At 32.8% G+C, this 27200-nt stretch overlaps 1 protein-coding gene across 3 annotated transcripts; it reads left to right on the forward strand.

The window, feature by feature from the left end:
• Nucleotides 1–806: 806 nt before the first annotated feature.
• LOC140437758 (uncharacterized) lies at nucleotides 807–26320 on the forward strand. Of its 3 annotated transcripts, XR_011950410.1 has the most exons (5): nucleotides 8348–8441; nucleotides 12643–13160; nucleotides 18262–18370; nucleotides 24179–24333; nucleotides 25476–26320. XR_011950410.1 is itself a non-coding variant. In XM_072527466.1 (4 exons), the coding sequence occupies exons 2-4, from the start codon at nucleotides 12868–12870 to the stop codon at nucleotides 24227–24229; spliced, it is 453 nt and encodes a 150-aa protein (XP_072383567.1). In that variant the 5' UTR covers nucleotides 807–1021; nucleotides 12643–12867; the 3' UTR covers nucleotides 24230–26320. The 3 variants fall into 3 exon arrangements, 2 of the variants coding, with proteins under 2 accessions (XP_072383567.1, XP_072383566.1); XM_072527466.1 differs by lacking the exon at nucleotides 8348–8441 and adding an exon at nucleotides 807–1021 and having other exon boundaries at nucleotides 24179–26320; XM_072527465.1 differs by having other exon boundaries at nucleotides 24179–26320.
• Nucleotides 26321–27200: the final 880 nt, after the last annotated feature.

Here is a 27200-nt window from a genome sequence, read left to right on the forward strand (position 1 = left end):
TAGAGTGTACCGTTTTTGAGATGTCTGCGATTACGGGTTAAAGTTAGGGTTTTGGTAAATATATTTAACTTTTTATTTTCAAATGAAAATATTTGTACTAAAAATAAAATAATTGTGGGAAACATTTTAATTTGTTTATTTACGGTTTTCAACCATTTCTAAACTTTTTATCAAACATAATTAAATTACAATCGGCATTCCTAATGATCATTAGGCTAATTTGCTTAATGTGTTTAGGATCTTTGTAAGCGGCTATATTATATTTTACCTCTCAATCACAACAGTTAGAAAGTTTCTGTCATATTAATCTAAACTCAGTATATTGTAATTCAAACGTGTAGTTTCAAGTGACCATCATGTCTAGACGTAGGTTGGATATTGATGAATTAATTGCAAATGTGCATAAATACTTTATCACGGAAAGAGACAATGGTAGACCTTTAAACTCATTATTATGTATAAATCAACGCGTTTGTGTCGCACTCGGGATAAGTGAAAGTAAGCTAAAAACTGTAATGAAGACTGTCAGAGATTCTCAAGAAGATCTTACTGTGACTGAGTATCACGAAGACAAGAAAACAACCCGTAATCATTCTATTAGTAGCATTGACTTACCTGATGTAGAAAAATTTGAAATTCGCAATCAACATTTGTTGATTGCGAATGTCATGATGGCAATGTCAGAATGAACAATGTCAATTTAGATACTTTACTGGCCAAAATAAGAGAAAGACTGAAAGACTTTCTGAAAGAAAAGTTTCTGAAATTAAGAAGACTAGCCTTTGGAAAGTGACCAGAGATTTAGGATTTAAATTCAAAAAATAAAATATTAGGTTACTTTTATGCGAAAGGAGTACTGTGGTTCACAAAAGAATTAAATTTTTGAGAGAATATGCTAGACTTAAATTTGAAAATGCAACATTCGTATACTTAGATGAGACATAGATATTTGCAAAGGGTGGAATTAAAAGAATTTGGCAAGAAGACAGCATAAAATCAATAAAACACACAGATAGCGAAGGTAAAAGACACATCATTCTTCATGCAGGATGAATTTATTTATTTATTTATCGTAAGTATGGCAATTACAACACATTTAGAACAAAATTACAAACACTAGTAATATAGGTATATGACAAACTTTAAATAGTTACAAACAAACATCAGGTGTATTAATATAATCAATTGACTCTGAAGTTGTAAACAGGAAGTCTTCAGGACTACCATCGTAGGATCTTGAGGGACACTCTTCAATAATGTGGTCGATGGTTTGGTTCTTCCTACAGTGACATTGAGGAGACGGGTTCTTTCCCCATTTATGTAGCATGTATGCACATCTGCCATGTCTGGTCCTATTTAGAGTGGACCATGTTTTGCGTGGAAGATCAAAACCTGGTGGCTTGTAGGTAATGCAGGGCATGTTATTTTGCCATGCGTTCCATTCTTGGGACCATGCATTCGTGACGTTGAACTCCTCATGTATCATTCTTGCCGTTTTCATTGGTGGTTTTCTAGAACGGAGACGGGTATTTCGTGCATCCTCGGTGTCTTGGTGGATCGGTAGGCGAAGGTTTTAATATTTATTAATTAAATGCAGAACTACAATTTTAGTATTTATTTAATTTATTCATCAAAAAGAACTTAAAATAAAATTAGTATGGTTGAATAGATATTTTCCATACCTTTCAAACGAGGTATCACTTGCCATAAGGTCCTATTTAAAATTATCTGTCACAGTGGCGCTGTAACGTCATCTGTCACAGTGCCGCCTTAACGTCATCTGTCACTATTACGTCACTTGTTATGACTAGTTAAGAAGCATACATCTGTTTATTAGCTCCCTCCAAATTTCACTATTATAAGTATAACCATTCAAAAAGATATATATATATATATATATATATATATATATATATATATATATATATATATATATATATATATAGGCTGCTATATATCAACAATGTATACTGCCATTTAGTATACCATTTTTTAAAATAGCGGAAGTAAACTACATATTTATCATTTATTCTTGTGACATAATTCTAATGGCGAGAAACAACACTATATTTATTATCTTTTGAAAACAACAACTTAATCTGTAATTCCGTAATAAAAAATTGAAATATTAATCGATTAAGTAAGAGCGAAGAAGGAAAAGAATTCTACAAGGACAGAAAACAGCATTTGTGTGTTTATAAAAATTGTTCCGCATATAACATCGAATTCCTACTTTAATAATATTAATTTGATGTCGACATGTACAAGAATAATTTGATTTTACATCTACCGCTTACAGGAAAAAAGTGTTTTGCATAAGTGAACTTCATAAACTGCCTACATAATTATAGGTTTTAACATAGAAATACGACCAAGGGTTTTTATTAAAATATTTAGATAGCAGAGGAGTAAATTCCCTGTATTGTTTGCTTTATTTACCTATTAAAAAGTTGAAAATGTTTGGGGTAAAGAGAAGGAAGTTGAACATACAATTAAAGAAAGAATGCTACAGTATCTCGGACATATGATACGGGGCGAGAAGTATGGCATACTGCGACTCATAATGCAAGGAAAGATAGATGGCAGAAGAAGCATCGGAAGAAGACGAATTTCATGGCTTAAGAACCTGAGAGAATGGTTTGGATGCAGCTCAAAACAACTATTTAGAGCTACTGCCTCAAAAGTTAAAATAGCTATGATGATTGCCAACCTCCGTAGCGGAGATGGCACCTGAAGAAGAAGAAACAATACTTTCGACAATTTTGCGAAATAATTAATCGTATTATTAATTATATTAATATTATTAGGATTATTAATTAAACATATCGCTTCAAGAACAAAAATTGATTGAAATGTCAGATATTGGTAGTTCAGATTCCTTTCCTAGGTGGCGTAGTTACCCTACCGGACAAACAGTGTGACTTGTCGTCCTAGCCTTTTATATAGATAGATTTTATAAAGAAATATATCAATAAATCCATCTAAAAACTCGTTCGTGTATCTTAGTGTCCCAATAAATGATAAAATTGATCGGTATTTTTCAAAATAACTCATTTTTCTCCTTTAAAATTAATAGCGACTTCTCATATTCGTTTTAGAAATGTGTCTAACCTACAGCTTTCCAGTTGGTGAGCTATATTTGCTTATTTTTATGATTTATTAAAACCTTCATTTAATCTGCTCTAAACAAATCACATAATGTAAGTTTTCAATTACAATGTAACTATAGATGGGTAGATTTGATACAAATTGATAAAAAATGTGCATTTATAACCAACACGCAATTTTTTGGTATTATTATGTAGGTAACGCACGCATATTGAAGGCCAAAATGATTAATAGAGCCACAAAAGAACAGCTGAAAGTGTTAAAAGATAGTTCCTAATTGGATATCGAAAAGTTAAGAGTAAAGAACCATATTTATTATCCTCGACTATTCCACCGAAAGTTACCTGTATAATTTACAGAAAACATACAATAAATTGATTTTTGTCTATATCAGTGTTTCTTAAGCTTTTTGCCTCGTAGACCACTTATAGTCAACAAGCCCATGGGAGATTTTTAATGGGTCATGTGACCCAGAATGAATCACGTATAAAACAATACTACAATATGTAATAACAACTCAAGGAGGTAAGTTTTTCGTGGTCAAACATTTTTGTACGTCATTAATAAACTTAGGTAGGGATGATAAATATTTTTATTGTATGTAATTTTTTGTTAATTATATGTAATTTTTGCTGGGTCAAATGACTCATTAACCCTTTAATTTATAATGTATCTTTAAAGATACATATTATAATCATCAATAAAAAATTTGTATTAACGTATTTTCTTCAAAATTATGCCAGTCTTTGGTAATGTATCTTTAAATACACTCTTCATTTATAACTCGCTGCGAGTCGCCATCTATAGGGTCTATTACAAACTTTCTGCAGGTGACGTAAATCTAGTATGCTACAATTTTTGGGTTAGTAAACTAACTGATCAGTTAGTAAACAGTGTTTATTGAAAAGTTTTTAGAGATTTTATGCTGATACCTGTATATATTGGTAAAGATAAATCCACTGAGATATAATATCAAGTTGTTTGTTCAATATATTCTATAATTTTTGTATAAAGTCTCATTTAAAGCTTTGTCGGGTTCTCAGTTATAACGGATTTTAGTGGTATCTTAAAAGATACATTGCCTAACATTGTGGTATAAATAAATGGATAAATTAACTTGTTATTTTTTGTTTTCAGATGGCACATTGCGAATTAGGAATTTATTCCAAACAATCAATGAATATAACCGCAATGTTACCACCAATAATTGACGATCCCGATATTTCAGATACAGAGCACATGTTTTGGAAAAAAATGATGACCAAAATAATATGGACATTGAAATGATATTTGATAATAATATGTATTAAGAGTCAATTCAGAGTGAAAATGATGTTGCCACAGAATCTATTCGAAGATCAGAAAGAGTTTTAAAATTCTTTGACTCCATTAGAACTAAATATGCTGGATCCGTTACCACTTGTACCTAAGAAGGTTAACTTTAAACGGCAGAAAATGGATTTTAATTTCTCCCCAGAGTTTTGTTATCGAGTTGAAATTCCAGAACCTATTTGCAGTAATGTAACTGATATTTCATCACCATTGACTTATTTCCAAATGTTTTTCAAGGACGATCTATTTTCGATAATTGCAGAAAATACAAATATGTATTCAACCGAGAGGATAGGTAAATCCGTAGCCACTGATATTAAGAAAATAAAATCTTTCGTTGAAATTGAGCTGTTGATGGGGATAGTTAGCATGCCTTCCTATTGCGATTTTTGGTCTCAATCATTCCGTTATGATTAAGTAGCTGATGTGATGCCCCTAAAACGTTATCAGAGTCTCAGAAGAAACATTCATTTCGCAAACAATGAAGATGATAATGGCACCGACAGGTACTTTAAAGTCCGTTCATTGTTGGAACATATACGCCAAAACTTGGCGATTCCAGAAGAACAGCGTTTTTCGATAGATGAAATGCTGGTTCCATATAAGGGAACACGAGCAGGAACTAGACGGCAATATATAAAAAACAAGCCGAAGAAATGGGGGTTTAAACTATTTGTTCAATGTGGAGTGAGCGGTATCGTGAGCGGTTTTTCCTTGTGCTGGTGGAAATACCTTTTGAATCACACTTTTACATATTGCGACGAACAATACTTTGGAATAGCGCAGAAAGTGGTAGTAACTTTATGTAGAAGTATTCATGAGAATTCCCCCAAGGGAAAAGAAAAAGAGGTCGCCCACTACAAACTTAGGGAAGATCCATCATTTACGAGATAAGAGGCCAAGGAAAGTCTTGAAATGAGGTGAAGGCTTTAGCGCAAAATAGAACCCGATGGCGCGTTTTCACTGAAGCTCTATGCTCCACTTAGGAGTTCAAGAACCTTATACAGATTGAACGAATTTAAAACGGAACATACAATTTAATATAATATGTCTGTTTGAACTGCATTTGAAATAGTGGACCAATATAAAACTTGGACAAAAATAAATCCATACCCGGTGATAGACATTGTATAAAATATCGTTCAACTATCTGTCTCCTTTAAAGGAAAGAGGAGCTTGCCTAATAGTCGGAGAGATAGAGCCGAAATTTTGAACTGATCAGTAATAAGACATTTCTCTATTGGAATATATTCATTGTAACTGGGTTAAGACTTTGCCTTACAGGCGGACGCCCCTCGTGGTACAGGGGGTGGCTATACAGGGATGAAGTTGTAATTTTTTTCGGAAAAATTAACGATCGATAATATGGCTGAAAATTTGCCCAGAGTAAGATCTTGGTATAACTAGACGAAATCCCAAAGGGCGGACGCGAGAGTGGATACATAAGGGGTGGCGGACAGGGGTGAAATTCCAATTTTTGGGGGAAAAATTAACGATAAGTAATATGTCCGCCATTTTCATGGCTCATTATTTAGCCCCTTAAAACTCTAAATCGAAAAGAGCGGACAGCTGGGTTGGTACAGAGAGCCATAAAACGGGATCAAATGTACCACTTGCCTGCGCATTTTAGGTCTCGGTAACAATTTTCAAACTGATTTAATTATGATATTTTTATACCGATTGATTTGAAAATTTGTATGCTCACTTCTGTTACTATTCTGAAAAACGTCAAGTAGAGTTTTCCTCAAAATTTTCCAAAAAAATTTCCGTAAATGAAAATTTTCGTAATTTTTTGAGGTAAAATCTAATTTGTAGAATCCTTTCGATTTTCTGTCAGTTATACCATGATTTTTTTCCAAAAATTTTCAAACGATTTTTCCGATAAGAAAAAAAATTTAGAAAAACTTTTCTAAAACATTTGATAAAACTCTACGTCATCGTCTGAATCTTTTATAGAATATTTTGTAGTTTTAAAATGATATTATGATAATGTTTTTTTTTCAAACCAAAGTCATATTTACTTTACAAATCACATTTTTTTCTTAAATATACCTCTGGGCAAATTTTCAGCCATATTATCGATCGTTAATTTTTCCGAAAAAAAATGACAACTTCATCCATGTATAGCCACCCCCTGTACCACGAGGGGCGTCCGCCTGTAAGGCAAAGTCTTAACCCAGTTACAATGAATATATTCCAATAGAGAAATATCATATTACTGATCAGTTCAAAATTTCGGCTCTATCTCTTGGACTATAAGGAAGCGATAAGTGGTTTGACAGCATAATAACTGCTTGTGTAGTCTAGTTTTTTCAGTGATTCTAGGCAACCTATGTGGGTGGAGTTTTGACTTGTTCTTGAAAGAATTCAAAATCCAGCAGCCCGCTGAAGTATTGGATTATTATAATATAATTATTTGACAACCTTTTGTTGGCCAACCACCTAGAGCGGAGTTGAGCCGAAATTCATTGATTTCGTATGTTTCGTATGTTCCGTTTTAAATTCGTTCAATCTGTATATATATATATATATATATATATATATATATATATATATATATATATATATATTCATGAGAAACCATGTAAGATTGTATATTTTGATAATTGGTTTACTTCACTTGAATTAGTTACATATCTAAGAAGTGAGTTAGGCAAAGTCAGCCTAGAGACAGTTCAAAACAATAGATGAGAAATGTACTATGGTTTCTGACAAAATATTATTTAAAAGAGGACGAGGTAGCTTCGAAAGTGTTAGCGAGTGTCAGTTTAGTTTCATTATTTTCTGATACCACAACAATATCACATGTTCAAAGATACTGTAAGGAACAAAAAAAATTAACGTACCAAGTCCCCAGGTAGTTTTAGAGTATAATAAGCATATGGGAGGCGTCACCTTGCTGACATGCTTGTCTTTATATCGAACTGGTCTAAAGTCACATCGATGCTACCTGAAGTTGTTAGTTTAAATGCTAGATATAAGTGTAAATAATGGATGGCTGCTTCATAGAAGACACAATGCACTGAACATTAAAAAAATCGTTCCATTGAGAACGTTCCGCAACGACATTATTCAAAGCCTACTAAAATCAAATAAAGCAAAAATAGGTCGCGCAGCTGATTGGTCATTTCCTAACAAACAAATCCTAAGTCCGGTAGTTACTAGGCCGACCGACGATACTAGGCTAGATAACATTGATCATTTTCCCTTAACAACAACCAAAGGTCGGTGTCAGAAATGTAGTACACGACTTATTGTCTCTGAAAGGAACTGTTTTATGAGTTACCATAAAACTAAATTGTAATTATTTAATTATTAAAACAAAAAAAAACTAGAAATTATTTCAAGATGAATGTTTTATGCTATATATTTGAACAAATTTTAATTTTTCAGTAAGTATTTATACCCTTGCCAATTAAAGGATTAAAAATGTCCCATGGACTTGTAGTCTATTACTAATGAAAAAAAAAACGAAGCCTCACTGCTAAAGAATTCGAGTAATTAGTTAATCATCTGTCAAACATGAAATCAATTATGATTTAATTGGTAATGGAGATGATCAAGATAGGGATTTTGATGATTTTTATCAGATAACACTCTATACGATAGATGATGAAAAGATATAAGACTATATTACACTTCTCTTATTCCAATTTGAATGAACAATCGATTTGTTTTGTGATTATATTCGTAAAAGTTGTAGTTTCTTAATCGAAAACTAAAAATGTGTGCATTAGAGGCTTAAAGGCACGTGCAATTTACTAAAAAACGTATTAAAAAGTGGAATGTTTAGGATAAAGGTGAGCATCGGTGTTAACCCCGCCTTGACCAGGTGTATGCGGGTGATTTAAAATTAAATGGATATTATACTTACAAATTGTTCCCTTCAGTTTCAACAAAAAGATCAACAAAGTTACCACTTTTTTAAATGTAGTGTAAAAGAGAACTGGAGTGCAAAAATCGTACAAATTTTTATTGGTTTGTGTTTTCCAATTGTTATGGTAAATTAATTTATATCCTATTATGTGTACATTTTTAAATTTATATTTTTCTTAAAGGTACATTTTTTTGAAAGAGTGATTTATCAAGCGGTACGTACAATTTTTTATTGAGGAAGTTATAGGGCTTATTAGGTATTCAGTTTTCCATTTTTGTTTTGAATATTATCAACTTTGATGTGAGCACTTGACAACAATTTGTAGGTCTGTGTAAGAATTGTCCTGCATGCTGATCAGTTCTTTGCTGTGCTTTTTTTTTTAGGTGGTAATTTTTAAATTGTTCAGATATTGTTTTTTCTTTTCCCTTTTTCCCACAGTCTAATGGCGATGGAAATATTAGTGTCTAAAGGCTTCAACAACCTTTACACCTACTCTCTTTAGGACTGTAGTTCTGGATAGAACGGAAGTAGTTTGCTGAAATGGAAAAAGTTTAAAACTTCTTTCTCCTTTCCACACGATACTTCACAAAAGGAGGAAGATATTTGACGAATCACTGTATATGAATCGAACTGGATCTAATTTATTTCGATTTAATTTTGAACCATTTTCGATGTAGACTTAATTTCTTTTATGAAAAAGTATGTTCTATTCTATTTTTATCAATCCGATTTTTGTTATTTTTAAAATTTTTATTAGAATTTAAAAAGGTTATCTTTCTATCTTCTTCAAGAGATACTTGAGAACGTGATATTATTTGCTTACTTCTATTATTTGACAAATAAGAGAGTGCAAATTTAGTTGAACTATTTCGTATTTATATTCATTCGTACATTTCTGTACAAGTTTTTGCCATGCTTTATGGTTATTATCATTTATTTTCCATCTAAAGCGAGTATCTAGGGTTTGATTTAATCTTTCATTTAATCCGTTCGATTCAGGATAATTAATAGATGTAAAAGCGGTTGGTATTCCCTTTATCCCTAAATATGTCTTAAACTTAGTTGAATGTATGCCTGTATAGATATTGATCAGCTAATAATATAGAAATATTATCGTTCACAATTGGTTTTATTTTCTTCTTTTTTTTTCTTCATTTATGTAGATATGACTTTATCTGTTTTTTAATGTGCATCCAGTAAGTTGTCGTTCCATCATTTTTGTGGTTTACTACTGATTGTCTTCCTATTGGAAAGGCGTCTTTACTACTCTATTTGTTGTGATTTGGCATATATAATCGTTCCATTCTACTCTTCTATTTCTTACCCTGTCCTTGATATTCTCCACCTTGCATCTACGTCGTAAATTTGTACTTCTAGCTCTATCCCATAGTGTTTGACCATCAATTTTTTTAAGTGTTTTCATCTCTGCTGTTTCTAACATGCTTTTTGTCCTCTCTGTGCCAGGTGGTGTTTCTGCCGCGTATGTCATTATTGGTCTGATGACTATTTTGTAAATTCTGCCTTTCATTTCTTTCCCAATATTTTTATTTCTCCATATTGTTTCATTCAGGAAACATGCGGCTCTGTTTGCTCTATTCACTTGATCTTCCACTTCTGTTTCGAGCTTTCCGTAGCTAGATAATGTGATGCCTAGATATTTAAACTCCATCACTTGTTCTATTATCTGACCTTCCAGGTCAAATTTACATATTATTTTGTCTTTTTTGGGGAAATTAACATCTTCTGGCGGTTATATTAAATTGGTGCAGCATACGTTGTAAATCATCTACACTGTGAGGGAGTAGTATTGTGTCATCTGCATAGCAGATTATTTTAAATTGTTTTTCTCCCAATTGGTATCCTTTTTTAGTTCTTACTTTTTTTATTATTTCCTCCATAATCAGGTTGAACAATAGAGAATTCAGAAAATCTCTCTATCTTATCCCATTCCGAGCTTCAATTGGGTCAGTTAGTTCTTTTTCTACTTTTACTTTTATTGTGTTATTTTGGTAGATATTTTCGATCGTTTTGATTATTCTTAAAGGTATCTCTCTTGAGTTTAATAAGTGGATAACATCTTTTAATTTTAGCCGGTCAAATGCCTTCTTAAGGTCCACGAAACTGGTTTGTTGTATTCTAATTATTTCTCTTGCACTTGCCTTATTATAAATATAGCGTCGGTGCATGATCTTCCCGACCTAAAACCTTGTTGTTCTTCTGCTAGTGTTATAATTTCATTCAGTTTATTTGTTATCACTATGGTTGTTAATTTTAGTGTTGTATTTAATAAATTAATTCTTAAGTTTGCTCATTCTAGTGTTTTCATTCGGATTTTGCACAATGCTAATTTATGATCGCTTCCTATTTCTGGTGCTCTTACATCCAAGATTTGAGAGGGCTGTAACTCTCTATTCGACAGAATATAGTCTATCATAGATCTTTGTCCTCTACTGTTTTCAAAAGTGTATTTGTATTGTTCTTTGTGAGGGAAAAATGTATTAATAACACTTCTTCTTCTTCAGTGCCTTATCCGGTCCGGATGTTGGCGATCATCAAGGCTATCATGGTTTTGTTGACTGCTCTGCGAAACAGCTCCGCTGAGGTCATCTCAAACCATTGTCGGAGATTTTTCAACCACGAGATACGACGGCGTCCCGGTCCTCTTCTGCCAAATACTTTACCCTGCATAACAAGTTGAAGAATTCGATATTTTTCTTCGTTCCGCATCACGTGGCCGAGGTACTCAAGCTTGCGTTGTTTAATTAAATTAAGCACTTTTTTTTCTTTTGTCATGCGCTGTAGGACCTCAACGTTGGTGACATGGTCCACATAAGATATTTTTAGTATCCCTCTGTATATCCACATCTCGAAGGCTTCGATTCGTTTTTCAGTGGCTTGCGTCAGTGTCCAGGCTTCAACTCCATATAGTAACACTGGAAGAACGTAGCACCTCACTATTCGCATCTTGGTTCCCAAACTGAGATCACTGCAGCACAGCAAGGATCTCAACTTAATAAATGTAGACCGTGCCATTTCAATTCTGGATCTAATCTCTTGAGCGTAGTCCCATTGTACGTTGAGGGTAGTTCCGAGGTAAGTGAATCTGTCGACTCTCTGGATCTCTTCGCTACCTGCCATTAGTGCCCCGGGATCTAAATTTGTACGGCTGACAACCATGAATTTAGTTTTCTTAATATTAAGGTTCAGTCCGTATGTTACGCTCACAGTTCGCACTCGGTCTAGTAAGGCCTGCAGATCGTTTAGGCTGGTTGCTAGTAACAGAGTGTCATCGGCGTAGCGGATATTATTGATGTATTCACCGTTCACTCGGATTCCCATGTCTAGGTTTGTGAGGGCTTCATTAAAAATCTCCTCAGAGTATATATTGAAAAGAGTCGGCGATTAATAACACGTATCTCGCTTATGCTGCAGAGGTCCGTCAGAACGTCTTCGTTTTCATTTCTGATATTTTTATTATATCACTAGGTATTTCGGTATCGCTGTATTTCCTAGCAATGTTTGTTTGTGTGCCTGTATTCTTGGCAGGTTTTACACTGGGGTATGAGTTTGGGACATCTTATGGTTTCAATCGTCACTCTCATTCCTAGTATATCACGAATTTCGTATATTCTGTTGATGTCTTCTTTAGCATTAAATGTGAGCATGTGCACTGGTAGTTTCACGTGCTTATCTTTATTTTCTTTATCGTTTTTTTAATATATTTTCTACGCCTCATATTCTGTATTTCCTTGTTTTGTAGATTTTTAAATATTTGCTCATTTTTGAATGATGAGCCGACCCCCTTATCAATCACTCTCTCTTGGCGATTGAGTTTATTTTCATAGGAATGCCATCTTTTTAATTCCTTCCTCGTTAAAAATTTTTGTTGCAACTCTATATGCTTCAGGATCTATGAAATTAAGTTTAATTTCTTTGGAGCCCAACAGTCTTAATGTAGCTTCCATCCCTCTATCAAGTAGTAGTTTATATATAGGTAACATTATATTTATATATATATATATATATATATATATATATATATATATATATATATATATATATATATATAGGTTGTTGAGTTCTATGGAGATTTCTACGACGTATTCTTTTTTTTTCTTTTATAGCTGGGCGTTACCAAGCTAACATCTTTTTCTAATTCCTCTTCATCTGTATAATAAGAGTACTCTCTGCTTGAATTTGTTTTTAATAAGTCAGTTTTTATGAATTTACGGCAGTTTACAAAGTTTAACATATTGTCAGATATATTTACATTTCAAATTAACATATATATAATATAATATTTAAAAACATATGCCATCTTTCAGATCTTGAGGTTTGTGTTGGAACTTTGGTGACAAAGAGAACATCTACATCACTACAAATGGCACAAATTATATGCAAGATGTCTTTATCGAGATAAGCTGCTATATTTTTATTTTAAGACCTATTGTGCGCTATTCAATACTTCAGGTGTTCATTAAGAGGACCAACACAAGTTGAAAAAAGAACAATTTTTGAATGAGCGTTTAACCAAAAATAAAAGACAAACCATGCAGAACGTGCACCATTCCATATCTTGCATGTATTCACAATATTCTAGACAAAGCGATCCGTGGACGTCTCCCAGAGATCATATATCTACGGCAGATGCCACTTATTCAAAACATTCAACCATCAAAAGACCACTCAGAGAAAAAAATCCAAAAAATGTCAAACACGTGGCGCACAAAGAGAGGCCCCCGCAAGTCGTTGAGAGACGAAACGCGCGAGAAAGAAGAAGAGTCCAAGCTGTCAACATGGCCTTTGTGCGATTGAAAAAGGCCATTCCCTATCAGAATTCGAGGTAATTTGATATGATTTTTTTTGGATTCGTCTAATGCGACGAAAGTATGTTAAAGGTCAGATTTCTTTTGTGTACCGAATTCGTGGGTATCTATTATGTCGGAAGCATTTAATATTTTGTCAGTTTAAATACACTAAATTTTTACTAGACACATACAGGGTGATGTATAAATGTTCACACTGTTTTCATTTTAATCAAAGACTACTGGATTAGTGTTAATACGAATATAAAAATATTGTTACATTTGTTAAAATTATTTTGATAGGGTATGAAATTAAATTTATCGATTTTGTTAGTTCTATCGTTTATTTCTTTATTACTTCTATCAATTTTATTATATCAAATGTAGGTATCTTTCTTTGTATCCTTAATATATAAAGTGCATACTCTCTTATTGGCGGAAGATGGTGGAATACAATTCATTCTGCGAAGTAATACCGTACTTTGATTGTATTGCTAGCATGGGCGCCCATAGGGGGGGGGCAAGAGGGGGCAGTTGCCCCCTCTATCATTAGTAATATTATTTAAAAAATCAGTATGTATGTAAGTATATTTAAAAAAAATACATTATTTACGCATATTGTGGCGACAAACTTGCAACAATACCTCAAAACAGCAAACAACCGGAAACTAATCTAGCGAAATACCGAGAAATGCGGTAGGTACTTCCTTAACAATGCCTCGAATGTAGCTACCTACCATATATATATATATATATATATATATATATATATATATATATATATATATATATATATATATATATATATACCAAAAAATATACTTCACATAGAGTTCAAAATGAGCGACTAGTTGTTCGACGGCAAATTATCGAAAAAATAAACCATCCAAACACAATCGCATTTTCCTTGCTTGCCGATGAGACTGCAGATATATCTGGAGTCGAACAACTATCTATTGGGGTGAGATATGTTGAAAATCAAACAGTTAACGGAAATATAATTCATGAAGATTTTTTGGGTTTCGTACCATTAAATGAATTAAATGCTAAATCAATAGCACTTGAAATTTTAACATTTCTTTCAAAAATTGATTTAAATGTGGAAAAATTGGTGGGGTTGGGATTTGATGGATGCGCGACTATGGTTGGTCAAGAGGGTGGTGTTCAAAAAATAATTAGAGAAAAACATCCCAAAACATTATTTTTTTATTGTGCCTCACACAAATTAAATCTGGTTGTTAATGATTTAAATACTGTTAGAGAAATTCAGAATTGTGTGGGAATTATTAAAGATGTCATCAAATTTTTTCGTGATAGTACTTTGAGACGGCGATTAGCACCAAACATGCCTTTGTTATCCGAAACTCGCTGGTCATAAAAATACAAATCTATTCGAATATTTTCAGAAAATTTTATTGAAATCAAAAATGTTTTAGAAACAATAATAGCAGATAACAAATTTAATTGCTCAACAAGATGAAGAGCACAGCAGCTTTCATGTGCCACATCTGATTCCACTTTTATAATTTCCCTAAATTTGATTTCCAAATATTCTTCTTTCTTAGAACCCATAGTAAACATTTTACAAACTAAATCAATAGATATGCTGGCAGTTAAAAATCATATACAGTTATTTCTTGATATGATAACAAAGCACAGACAAGAAGCGGAAACAACTTTTAAAACAATTTTTGAAAAGAGTACAAATGATGCCGAATCTCTAAGTATTACCCTTGGAAAACCACGAATCGCTCCTAGAAAGCAAACACAACGGTCAAACCATGCGGATAATTCCGCTGAAGACTTTTTTAGAGTGTCATTATTTATTCCGTACCTAGATTCTTTAATTAGTTCTCTTGGTGTCAGATTTTCAGAAGACAATAATCCTGGTATGTTATTGTATAACTTGCATCCCAAAAACATAATAAAATTAACTGAAGAAGACCTCGCCAAAATAATAGAAATCATAAATAATTTATACAAAATTACTAATCTAAAAGAACAGGCATCATTGTATCTCTATTATTGGAAAAATCAAACCAATTTAGATGTAGAAGATATTTCAATGATAGAGCTACTAGACCATTGCCTATTTTACCCAGCTATAGCCCAAGCTATAGAAATTTCTCTGTGCCTTCCTCCCACTACATGCACGATTGAAAGATCATTTTCAACTCTTCGAAGGGTTAAAACCTGGATATGGTCCACTATAAGTGAACAAAGATTAGATGGACTATGTATGATGAGCGTTCATAGAAATAAAATAGAAAACAATCGAAATAATTTTATTAAAAAAGTAATAGATGAGTTTGGACAAAAGCCCAGAAACCTTCAGTTTTTATTTTCACAAGATACAGAGCACTAGCCTTCAATATCAAGTTTACTTTTTACGTTTTGTTGGGTTTAACATTTTACCATTTTAGATTCTATTAGGAAATTATTCGTTTCAATAAATTATAATACATACAATACTAACTGAAAAAAAAATGTTAATTTTTTTATAATAAATTATAACAAATAAATTTTTAATTAAATTTCTTCAATTGTTTACAACATAGTACAAATTTTTAATGTCAAATATAAATAAGTTGGCACCCAGCGAAGTATTTGAAGATTGCAGACATTTGACTATTTATGCAATTTCGGCTAAGCATGGTAGTAGAAGGGTGTACACCCTACCCTAACCCTTTCAACGTAGTACAGTTTTGAATATTTGTTTTAATTTCCTAGTAAAAGAAATTTTTCAATTCAGATATTATGTTACTTACATATTATTTAAACTACACTATTGCTTGTGTTGCATTTCGTATCTCAGAGTACCTGTTTTTTTTATTACTATTTTTTAACATCCTTGCTTAAAATTGATTTTTTTATTCCTACATAAAAAATTTTGTATAATAAAATTTGTATGTATAAAGTCATACCATAAAATATGTTGTTAATAATTTTTTGTTTAAGATTACTTTTACTTTTCTGGTATTTCTTTACTGTTTGTAAATCATGTTTATATTTTTGCATTTTTGCAATCGGCTATTTTAGTTTTTATTAAGTTGTATGGATCAAAATAAAAATTTGAGTTGACTTGCCCACCCCTCCCCCCCCACCTTGATTTTGATATATGGGCGCCCATGATTGCTAGTGAGTTGACCAAATCATGTTGAACATAATGCCGATAGAAAATGCATTCAGGAATTATTATATATATACAAGCTATACCTACCTACGCTCCCGAGGAAGCTGAATTCACTTGAAGATTCTTTTTGTGTAAAGGATTATCCCATTCTGGGTTTGGTTTTACAGTTTCTGGTGTGACTTCGCTGTTTTCACTACTTTTCCCCATTCTTCTCTCTGTTTGATTGTCCTTATTATATTTCTAATTTCCGTACATCTTAAGTCTTCTTCCACGTTGTCGCCATCTCAGTTTAGGTGTGCCTCTGGTTCATTTACCTGGTGGTATCCATTCCGTTATAACTCTTAAAGGATTGCTTTTCTCTCTTCTCATTATGTGTCCATACCATCTAATTATCTATGCTTTTATTGTTCTATGTTCTCTTGTTCCATCTATTCTTGTATTTCATGATTCATCCATTGTCTTGTATTCCCTTCCTTTTCCTTCTTTGGTCTCAGTATTTTTTTATAATCTTCCCCTCAAAAACTTTCAGTTGCTCTTCTTCTCTTGTCGTTAATATAGATGTCTCGGCAGCATATACAACTATTGATCTTATGGTCGTTTTGTAGATTTTCACTATTTCTGTAGAATGCTTTATTTCTCGTTTGAATTCTACTGTTCATATCTACACTTTTATTTCTTCTGTTGATTAATACTCCCAAATATTTGAACGTTTCAACCTCTTCTAAGCTGTGTGCGTCTTTTGTCAGTTTCTGTCTTCTTTTTCTTGCTTACGTTCATGTATTTTGTTTTATTTTCATTTATTTTCAGGCCTCTGAAGGTTGGCTTCGTTTTATTTTCTGGAAAGGTTTACTTTAATGATCTTTTATCTGTTGCTACTATGGTTATACTGAGGAATATAGGAAGAAGAAGAGTGTCATGGTTGAAGAATTTAAGAGACTAAGATAGTGATGATGATATCCAACCTCCGATCGGGAGACGGCACTTAAAGAAGAAGACTATGGTTAAATCGTTCGCATATCTTATTATATGTACTGCATTCTTGTTTATAGTTCCTGCCTTTAACAGCTTTTTTATTATTACTCTGTCTATACCGTGTCTAGTGATAGATAAATAGCACCGTTGAGGGCGTACCTCCTTGTCTCACTCCAATTTTTATTTTTATTATTTCTGTTTTATCTTTTCCGCTTTCTATTGTTGTTTGGGAATCTCGCGTTGTCATTTCTTTCATTCTTATAATTTTATTTGGTATTTTACTCTCTTGTAAGTCTTGGATGATTTTTCTTTTGTTTAGTTTTTCAAACGCCTGTTTAAAGTCTAGGACAAGTATATGTGCGTATTTTAACTTCTATCGTGGATATTCCTTTTCTAAAACCGTAGTGGTATTCTCCTATGCTTCATTGCAATCATTGTTAACGAACGTGCTCAAAGATATTTTAAATTTTAACATGCATTTTATTAAATGTACAGTTTCATCAACAATAATGTTATTTTAATATTCAATTTTATTTATGTGTATAATCTTTTAATTTCTTTACTCCCGATGAAGCTATTAAATAAATGGCGAAATATTGAGCTTTAGAAAAAACAAAGATTTTTATTTAATATAGACCACATACCCGATATTTCCAACATATTTATAAATTGTTTTTTGGTCGAAATAATCACGTTAAATATATATATATATATATATATATATATATATATATATATATATATATATATATATATATATATATATATATATGTTCGGAAAGATATATATATATATATATATATATATATATATATATATATATATATATAGATATATATATATATATATATATATATATATATATATATATATATATATATGTACTTATATGAACTTTGAATTCAAGTACAAAATCTATTCAAATAACGAAGGTCGCGAAATCTATTTTGATATAAAAAAAGGAAATGCCAAAAATGTGCAATCGCTAGTTACTCAGATAAGGAAGTCGTTATGATTGTGAATTTGTTTTTAGAGGAAAGAGACTAAGTAAGGTAAAAACTCTGCAAAACGCGATTAGATACATCCAGGAACTGGAAATTGTATTACAAGATGCCCAGATAAATGAGTGCTACTATAAAAACGTAAGTATTTAGGTGATAAATATATCTATTACGTTATTTATAAATCAAAAGATTTGGTATTATCGTAACATTAAATAAAAACAACAAAATATTCAGGATAACTTTTTAATGATCAGAATGGCAGCAAGACTGGTTTCGAAGACATTTTTTAACTTTGATACCAAAATTTTGCAAACTATTATAATCTATTTATTAATGTTTGACAACATGCTAGTCAGTTAAAACACGATAAAGGGAAATAGGGCAAATCATTTCAAAATGTAATTATTTTTAAAGTTATTTTGCATAGAATTTTTCTCCAATATAAATTTAATAAATTAGGAGTAAGTTAATTCCCGGAAGACAGATTTATAAACCATTCTCTATTCTTCTTTCATATAAACATGCTAAAATTGGATTGTTTATTGCTTATCCACTTCTTGCAATATTTTCCAGTCTGCACTCACTTCTGTTATTTCTTCGATTGTGTTTGCCCTTTTTTGTTCAATTTCATTTAGTTTATCTATCCATTTTTATTTGTTCTGCATTTTTTTATTTGTATTCTTTGCTTCTATTGTTCTTGATCAAATTGTACTAGCTCAGTTGTTTCCTCTCTATTTTTCTTTTAAACATTTTTGATTTTGTTGCTCAATGTCTTCATTTTTGTATCTAACTATTTTTACTTTCCAGCAATCCTTCTATTTAATTTCTATAGCTTTTATTTGTGTTTGGTGTTTTTTTTAATATCAATGCTTTACTCGTAATACTAATATGTAATAGAAGGACAACTATTGTGTCAAAACTCTACGTTGAACTCTTATATTAATTTTTTTGTTTCCAAATATTCTTCTATTTATTGCCTACTATATGTTAATTGTCTTTCTTCTTTTTTTTGTCTTATATATAATAATTTCTCTTCACTTATTTCCATTTTCAAATTTTCTATCTTTTCCGTCCAAATATCTTGTTCAGTTTCTTTACGTTCCAGCTAATTCTAACGAATGAGCTTACTTTTTGCATTGTTAGTTGAGTCAACTTAACTAACTTAGGTGGGATCCCAAAGTCTATCATTGCATTATATAATGCAGTTCTTTTCACACTGTCATAGGCTGCTTTGAAGTCGACAAAGAGATGGTGTGTATCTATGTTATATTCTAGTGACTTTTCTAGAATCTGCCTAAGTGCTTAAATTTGATGTGTAGTTGACTTTCCAGCAGTAAATCCGGATTGATATTGCCGAAGATTTTATACGCAGATGCTAACAGCAATGCCTCTATAGTTCTTACACTCCAGTTGATCACCCTTTTTATGCAACGGACATATTATTCCCTTTAGCCGCTCTTCTGGTACCAATTCATTTTCCCATATAAGTATTATTAGTTTATAGATTGCTGCAAAAAGTTGATCACCACCTTTTTTATACATTTCCGAACATTTCATCGATTCCTGGGGCTTTATTGTCTTTGAGTTTACGAATGGCATTTGGCACTTATTCTCTTGTTGGGTCTTCACTGTGTAGTTCACGTTGTAGATTTTATTGATTTTCTATGTTGTAACCTCCTTTAGTATCGTTTATATTTAGATGTTCGCTGAAATGTTGTGTCCATCTGTTAAAAACTGAGTTTTTATCATGAAGAATTTCAGCGTTAGTGTCTTTACAAATTTTTAATCGTGGTTTAAATTTTCGACGCGACGGCTATTATTCTCTTCACTCTTCTTAAGTAGATTGATACGTATTTTCTCTCTTCTAAGATGTCTATATTCTTCTTTTTTTCTCCGTGTACAAACTGCGTCGATGATTTTTTGATATGCTGCGTTCTTTCTATTTGTGGCCATTTCGCACTTATGATCAAACCAATGATTTCTTTTTTCTGACTTGGTTTTGTCCAATATTTCAACCGATTTCGACCGGCTTCTTACGTTCCACGTGCAAATTTTTAAATCATTATCCTTATTTCGTTTGAGAGTTCGTCGTAGGTTAGACAGTCCAGTTTCTTCCTTTGTAGCTCTCATAACAAAAGGTTTTTAATAAGGTTGGGTAGTTAACCCATCGCCAAACTCCCTTTTCGGAGGGCCGTTTCACCTGCTCTCGTCAGTTCCCGACACAACTTTCCACCCGGGTTGAATACTGGATCTCCAGTTGGGTTGCTCGGTTTACAGAGGACACCACCGTGAAGGTGAGAGTCGGATTTGAATAGAGAAGGCTAATTGGAGTAAACTTCTTCTTCTTCAAGTGCCATCTTCGTTCCGAAGGTTGGCGATCATCAGGGCTATACGTATTTTCGAAACTGCTGACCGAAACAATTCGTTGCTGCTACAGCTATACCATTCCCGTAGATTCTTTAGCCAGGAGTTTCGTCTTCTTCCTATGGACCTTTTTCCTGCTATTTTCCCTTGCATAATTATTCGAAGCAGTTCATATCTTTCGCCTCTTGTAATGTGTCCCAAGTATTGCAGTTTTCGTTTTTTGATCGTAAATATGACTTCCTTTTCTTTATTCATTCTTCTCAAGACCTCGACATTTGTGACTCTCTCGGTCCATGATATTCTCAGGATTCTGCGATACATCCACAGTTCAAATGCCTCTAATTTTTTGGTATCAATCTTCTTCAACGTCCATGACTCCATTCCGTAGAACAGCACAGAAAGTACGTAACATCTCATCAGGCGAAGTTTCATTTCAAGGCTCAAATCTCTTCCGCAGAACACTCTCTTCATTTTAGTGAATATGGATCTGGCTTTTTCTATTCTTATTTTGATTTCTGCTGAGCTATCGTTGTCTTCATTTATAAAAGTGCCTAAATATTTGTATTTGCTAACTCGATCGATAATTTCATTGTGTAAATATAAATTTTGAACATTTTGTGTTGATTTCGATATTACCATAAATTTAGTTTTCTTTATGTTCAAAGATAGTCCATATTCTTCGCTGCAGTCTGCTATCTTATTTACCAATGTCTGTAGCTCTTCAAGTGTTTCTGCGATCAGAACGGTGTCGTCGGCAAATCTCAGATTGTTTAATCTAACACCATTTATTTTAATACCTACAGATTGCTCAGAGAGTGTTCTATTCATTACGTCTTCGGAATAGAGATTAAACAGGGTTGGTGACAGTATACACCCTTGTCTCACACCTCGCTTTATTTCAATTTCTTCAGTGGTATTATTCTCTACTCTCACTACTGCTTTCTGATTGTAGTACATATTTGCTATTAGTCGGATGTCTCGTTTATCTAAATTCTTTTCTGTCAGGAGTCTGATTAGGTGATCATGCCGCACTTTATCAAAGGCCTTGTTGTAATCTATGAAACACATGAATACATCTTGATTTATGTCAAGACATCTTTGAGACATAACGTTCAGTGCAAACAACGCCTCTCTTGTTCCAAGTCCATTTCTGAATCCAAACTGGGTATTATTGATGTCCATTTCCAGTTTTCTGTGTACTCTAGAGTGTATAATTTTCAGAAATATTTTCAGTACATGGCTCATCAGACTGATTGTACGGTAATCACTGCATTGTTTGGCATTTATCTTTTTTGGTATAGTAACAAAGGTGGATAAAAGCCATTCTTGTGGTATTTGTCCTGATGTATAAATGCTATTGAAAAGTTTAACTAAAATGTGAATCGAGTCTTCTTCTATTAGTTTAAGGATTTCCGTTGGTATTTCATCTGGACCTGGGGCTTTACCATTTTTCATTCTTTTTAGTGCGTACATTACTTCTTCTTCCGTTATTTCTGGACCTTCGTCTCCTTGTATGTTACTTAGCTCAGATTGTTGTCTATCATCTGCAAAGAGTTCTTCAATATAGTTTTTCCATGTCTTCAACTGTTCTTCTAGTTCTGTTATTATGTTTCCGTTGACATTATACAGGGTATTTGGCTGCTTACGTTTTTGTGTACCTGCAAGTTCTTTCACTTTTTTATGTACATTAAAAATATCATGTTTTGCCTGCAATTGCTCTATTTCTTCACATTTTCTTTTATAAAAATCTTCTTTTGCTATTCTGATTTCTATTTTGATTTCTTTCTGTATTTGTTTATACCTCTGTTCGTTTTTTCCTTTCATTATTCTCCGATTGTCCATGAGAAGAAGGATCTTATCAGTCATCCACCTTTGCTTTATTTTTGGTTTTTCTTTAGTCAGAATTTTCTTCACAGGACCTGTTATCGCCATTTTTACGTTTTGCCATTTTTTATCTATGTTGTTCGTTGGCTGAGATGTTTCTTTTTCATGAAGTATTTTGAGATTATTATTAATACATTTTTGCAGTTTCTCCTTTACCTCCAGGTTACATAAATGACTGACGTCTATCTGATTTGCTCTTCTTTTCTGCTCCAATCTTTTTAGTTTAATACTCATTTGCGCTATTAGAGGGTTATGGTCTGAAGAGACATCTGCGCCTGGGTAAGCTTTAACGGATTTTAAGGAGTTTCTGTATCGTTCGTTTATCAGTAAAAAATCAATCTGGTTTCGAATTATTCTTTCGCCATTGTCCTGGGGTGATTTCCACGTATAAAGTCTTCTCTTTGGTAAGTTGAAGAATGTATTAGATGCAATCATGTTATTCTCCTGGCAGAATTGAAGTAGTCTGTCACCTCGTTCATTTCTTTTGCCGAGTCCGTATTCTCCTACATGTTTTCCACTTTTTCCTTTACCAATTTTTGAGTTAAAATCACCTAGAATTACGGTAATGTCTCGTGGTTTCGTCGATTTTAATACTTGATTGATTTCTTCGTAGAATTGTTCAATTTCGTCCTCGGATTTATCTGCAGTAGGTGCATAGATCTGTATGATATTTAGTTTACTTGTGTTTGTTTGTAATTGAAGAAATAAGAGCCGATCTGATACTGGAGTAAAATTAATGACCGACTGCATCATAGACCTAGATACGAAAACTGCTACGCCGTGTCTGTGTTGGGTACTACTGTTTCCGGAGTAATATACCATGCCATTTGTTGTCGAAAAACTGCCAGAATTTGGCCACCTTGCTTCACTAATGCCTAGAATGTCGACATTTAATCTTTGCATTTCTTGTATTATATTATGCATTTTGCCTGGATCATACATACTCCTAACATTCCATGTACCAATTTTTAATACTCTCTTGGGTGTTTTTCTATTTTTTTTAGGAGTGGTATTTAGTACTTCACAGGGATTTTGCTGGTTGACGACCCGGGAGGCCCTGTGGTCTTCGTGTGATATACCTCCCATGCCGGATCCTGGTCTCCGATTCCCATGATCAGTGGTTGACGTGGCTTTTTGTTGTACAGTCATGATGATCGTACTAGAGATATCCAATTGGATCCTTAATGCAGTGGTTTCTCCTTGCCTTCTGCATCCTTACGCCGTTGACCATTTACTTGATTCATTCGCCTTTGGTGCCAATTTCTTAGCACCAGGACAAAAGAGTGCCCTTCCACTCACCAACTCATCCGCCCGAAGCCGTTGGTCAGCAAGTGTGGGATTGCTTATACCGGCAATCGCTCGGTGGAATTTTCGCCATATCTGGCTACCCTTACTTAGTTTAGCCTGCAGACCAATGCAGTTGCCCGGGGTGTGGCACGTGGAGCCATAAGTAAGAGTTAGCTGTCTTATGAGGACCAGTTACCAAGAACCATCTCCCGTCTATGACGCTCGATGTGGTCGTTCCGATAAAAGGTGCTACCTCTATAACACAACTCTACACCCCTGGAGTAAACTGGAATCAACTAAATGTTTTCGCATTCTACCCCTTTATCCCTTTATATATTACTCATCTAAAATAGTAACAAACATCATTAATATCTAATATCTAATATCTAATTTTTCTATTTTTTTTTTTAGGAGAAATATTTCGCATTTGCCAATACCAGTGATTTTTATGAAACAATCTAGTCAAGAAGTACCTTTTTAATTGAACAATCAGTATTTTTCTACCACACTATTTTTTATATACCAATAGTTTTCCATATTTATTTTATTTAATCTACGTAAAAATTGTAAGTGTAATTTTAATTGTTTAAGTAAGAATATGTTTTATTTATAACTATAAGATATTAATATTAAGTTTAATTGCACGATTTTTGTTTTGCATGACGCTGAAAACTCGTTCTTAAAATATACAGTACATAATGGACCATGCACAAACTTGTGGGACGGTAGAAGCTACCGTCTATAAAGTCTATACCGTCTACACCTCCCATCTTGGTCCTTTCGTATGTCCATTGAATGTTCATAAGCGAAAAGATTCTTTCAGTATTACCATTATGGATAGGGATCACAAACACATACAGGCATATTTTCAAAAATTCAGAGTGCTGTTCTGGCCTGGTATGTGTTTTAACAAAACAAAGCCAAATTTTTCCTGACGCTGAAGTGGTTTTTTATCTTTATCAGTCCATTCTTTAATTTTTTTACCTACAAAATCCACTAACGGTGCCAGTTGATTAAATAGCAAAGTATTATTTATGTATGTCAATGATTTTTTCGTTAAAGTAACAAATAATGTCTTCAATTAGTTTCCAATTGGAATCTGCTTATAAAAAGCATCCATTTAAACTGAGAAAGTAGACACACTAGGTGTTTCGTACTTGATGTAATGGACTGTATTTAATTCACCTTTTTGTTTAAATAAAAATTTACAAGAATTTCGGTAATTGCCTCTTTATTCTTTTTTCTTATGTGTCTAAAATCTAACATCTCAATCTGCCGAAAACCGGCGTTCACACTTATATTTTTTCATAGGCAAAACTAACTACATTACGTTATATTGGTTGCATAACCAATAGGGTATGAAAATTAAGTAAAATTAATAAGGCGTCAACGCGTCAACACTAGGTATACTTCATCTTTCAAGATACTTTATGCATTTTTTATAAAAAGTCATTAACTTCAATTAAGAAGTTCATTTCGTCTTGTTGAGTAAAACTGCCAAGCTTAAGAATGGATTTTACGTTAAATAATAAGAACTGTTCTTATCTTCCTTTTTTTTTTCTTGTCAAAGCTGGTTAGAGTAGATTCCAATAGGTATATCAATAGCTTCCATAACACTTTTTGTACTTCCTTCAATTTTTTAATTTCTTTGTTACAAACTATTGAACTGATACTTTACATTTTCACAAATGTCTTTACATTTTCACAGATGGCGTTATTTCTGCGGTTTGGTCACCATTCCTGGACAACATTTATATTACCTACAGTTCGATTAAATAAGATGTCTGTTTACTCTGCAGAATTAATATCAATATTGAAGGCTCTTAAATATATTTTAGACTTACAATATTAGACATGTTTACAAGTACCTAGACTGAAAAAGTCTAATTTGAACAAAGCTACAAACATAAATTAAATTTTATCAGAAATAGTTGGTACAACACTTACGGAATTTAACAATATCTCTTATCTATTCTCTAATAAAAGAAAATAACATTTACCTGGGTAAAAGTACGTTTTGGTATAAAACAAATATGTATATGCATATATACTAGCAAAGCAAGGAATGATTCAAAGAAGATATAGTGTTATATTACAAAAAAAAAGATAATGAATAGTTAAAAAATGCACTAAGGCATTTAAATCCAGTAATAAAGGACTCTTGTTGGTCAGATGGTTGTAATAAAGAAATTGAATCAATAATAATGTAGACTGAGATTTCATCATGCCTTAAATTCATAAAAGTCTAACTAATACATGTTTCGAGAAAAACATTGTATACTCATCTGATTTTTCAACTAAATAAAGCAAAACTTTAACTTGGAATGAGGTTATTTCGTTAAATAACTTTCTAGTTATTTTGAATTAGATTCTTGTTCTTATATTAATGGTATTCTTTGCAAAAGTCATTTAAACCTCCGTTCAATTATTAACTTACATTCATTAGCTTATATGATGTTTTTTCCTTATTAATTTAGAATCATTTATTTGTAGTTGTGGTTTATTTATCTATACAAACTTTTGTAAACAAAATCTAGTCATTTTATTAATTAGTTGTGCATTATATTATTAAAAAAGCTACTGTGTATTTATTTTCCACATAAATATAGTGTATTATCAGGCGTGTATTAAACTTAAAAAGTTTCTTTGTTGTCGGGATATAAGGTTAGAACTACGCCTAAGAATACTTCAATGTTACGTGTTTTCTACTCTTCTTTATGGCTTGGAAGCGTGGACACTAAAACAAGTTGGCCGCCTTTGAATTTTGGTGTTACAGAAGAATCCTACGAATATCATGGATTCAAAGAATGTCAAACGTGGAAGTAACTAGAAGGATGGGAAATGAGGCGGAAATAATATTAACTATTAACTTATTAAGACGAAGAATATCCTGGCTTAAGAACTTAAGGGAATGGTTTGAATGCAGTAGTGCAGAACTTTTTAGAGCGGCAGTCAACAGAGTCCGCATAGCCATGATGATTTCCAACCTTCGATAGAAGATGGAACTTAAAGAAGAAGATTATCAGGCGAAGAAGGTATCTCCTTCTTCTCAAGGTACCTATTAACAAGGCTATACATGTACTTTGCTTGCAGCTATTCAGAAAGGTCCGGTTTTAGACGTGTTGAGGAGGTATATCGAATTACACAAGTATTAATAAACAACTTACTTCTTTGGGGGAAACTTCTACTTCTTCAGGTGCTATGTGCGCATCGAATGTTGGCTATTAACCGAGCAATTCTGATCTTGCTAACGCCCTTCTGAAGAGTTCGAGCCCGTACCATTTTCGCAGAAATTAGAACTAGAAGTGTCTTCTCCTGCCTATCCCTCGCCTGATGTCTATTTTGCCCTGGATAATCAATTGAAGTTGGTGGTATTTTTCGTGTCTAGCTTTCTAGATTTTTTATGAGCATTTCTATCAGCGTTTAGACCTCC

This window comes from Diabrotica undecimpunctata, chromosome 3, assembly GCF_040954645.1.
Source record: "Diabrotica undecimpunctata isolate CICGRU chromosome 3, icDiaUnde3, whole genome shotgun sequence".
NCBI classification, from domain to species: domain Eukaryota; kingdom Metazoa; phylum Arthropoda; class Insecta; order Coleoptera; family Chrysomelidae; genus Diabrotica; species Diabrotica undecimpunctata.

Coding starts and splice junctions, on each gene's coding strand:
- LOC140437758 (XM_072527466.1), top strand. CDS start 12,868: ATGCAGAACGTGCACCATTCCATATCTTGCATGTATTCACAATATTCT. Junction 13,161..18,261: donor ATTCCCTATCAGAATTCGAG/GTAATTTGATAT, acceptor ATTTGTTTTTAG/AGGAAAGAGACTAAGTAAGG. Junction 18,371..24,178: donor ATGAGTGCTACTATAAAAAC/GTAAGTATTTAG, acceptor TTTTTTTTTTAG/GAGAAATATTTCGCATTTGC.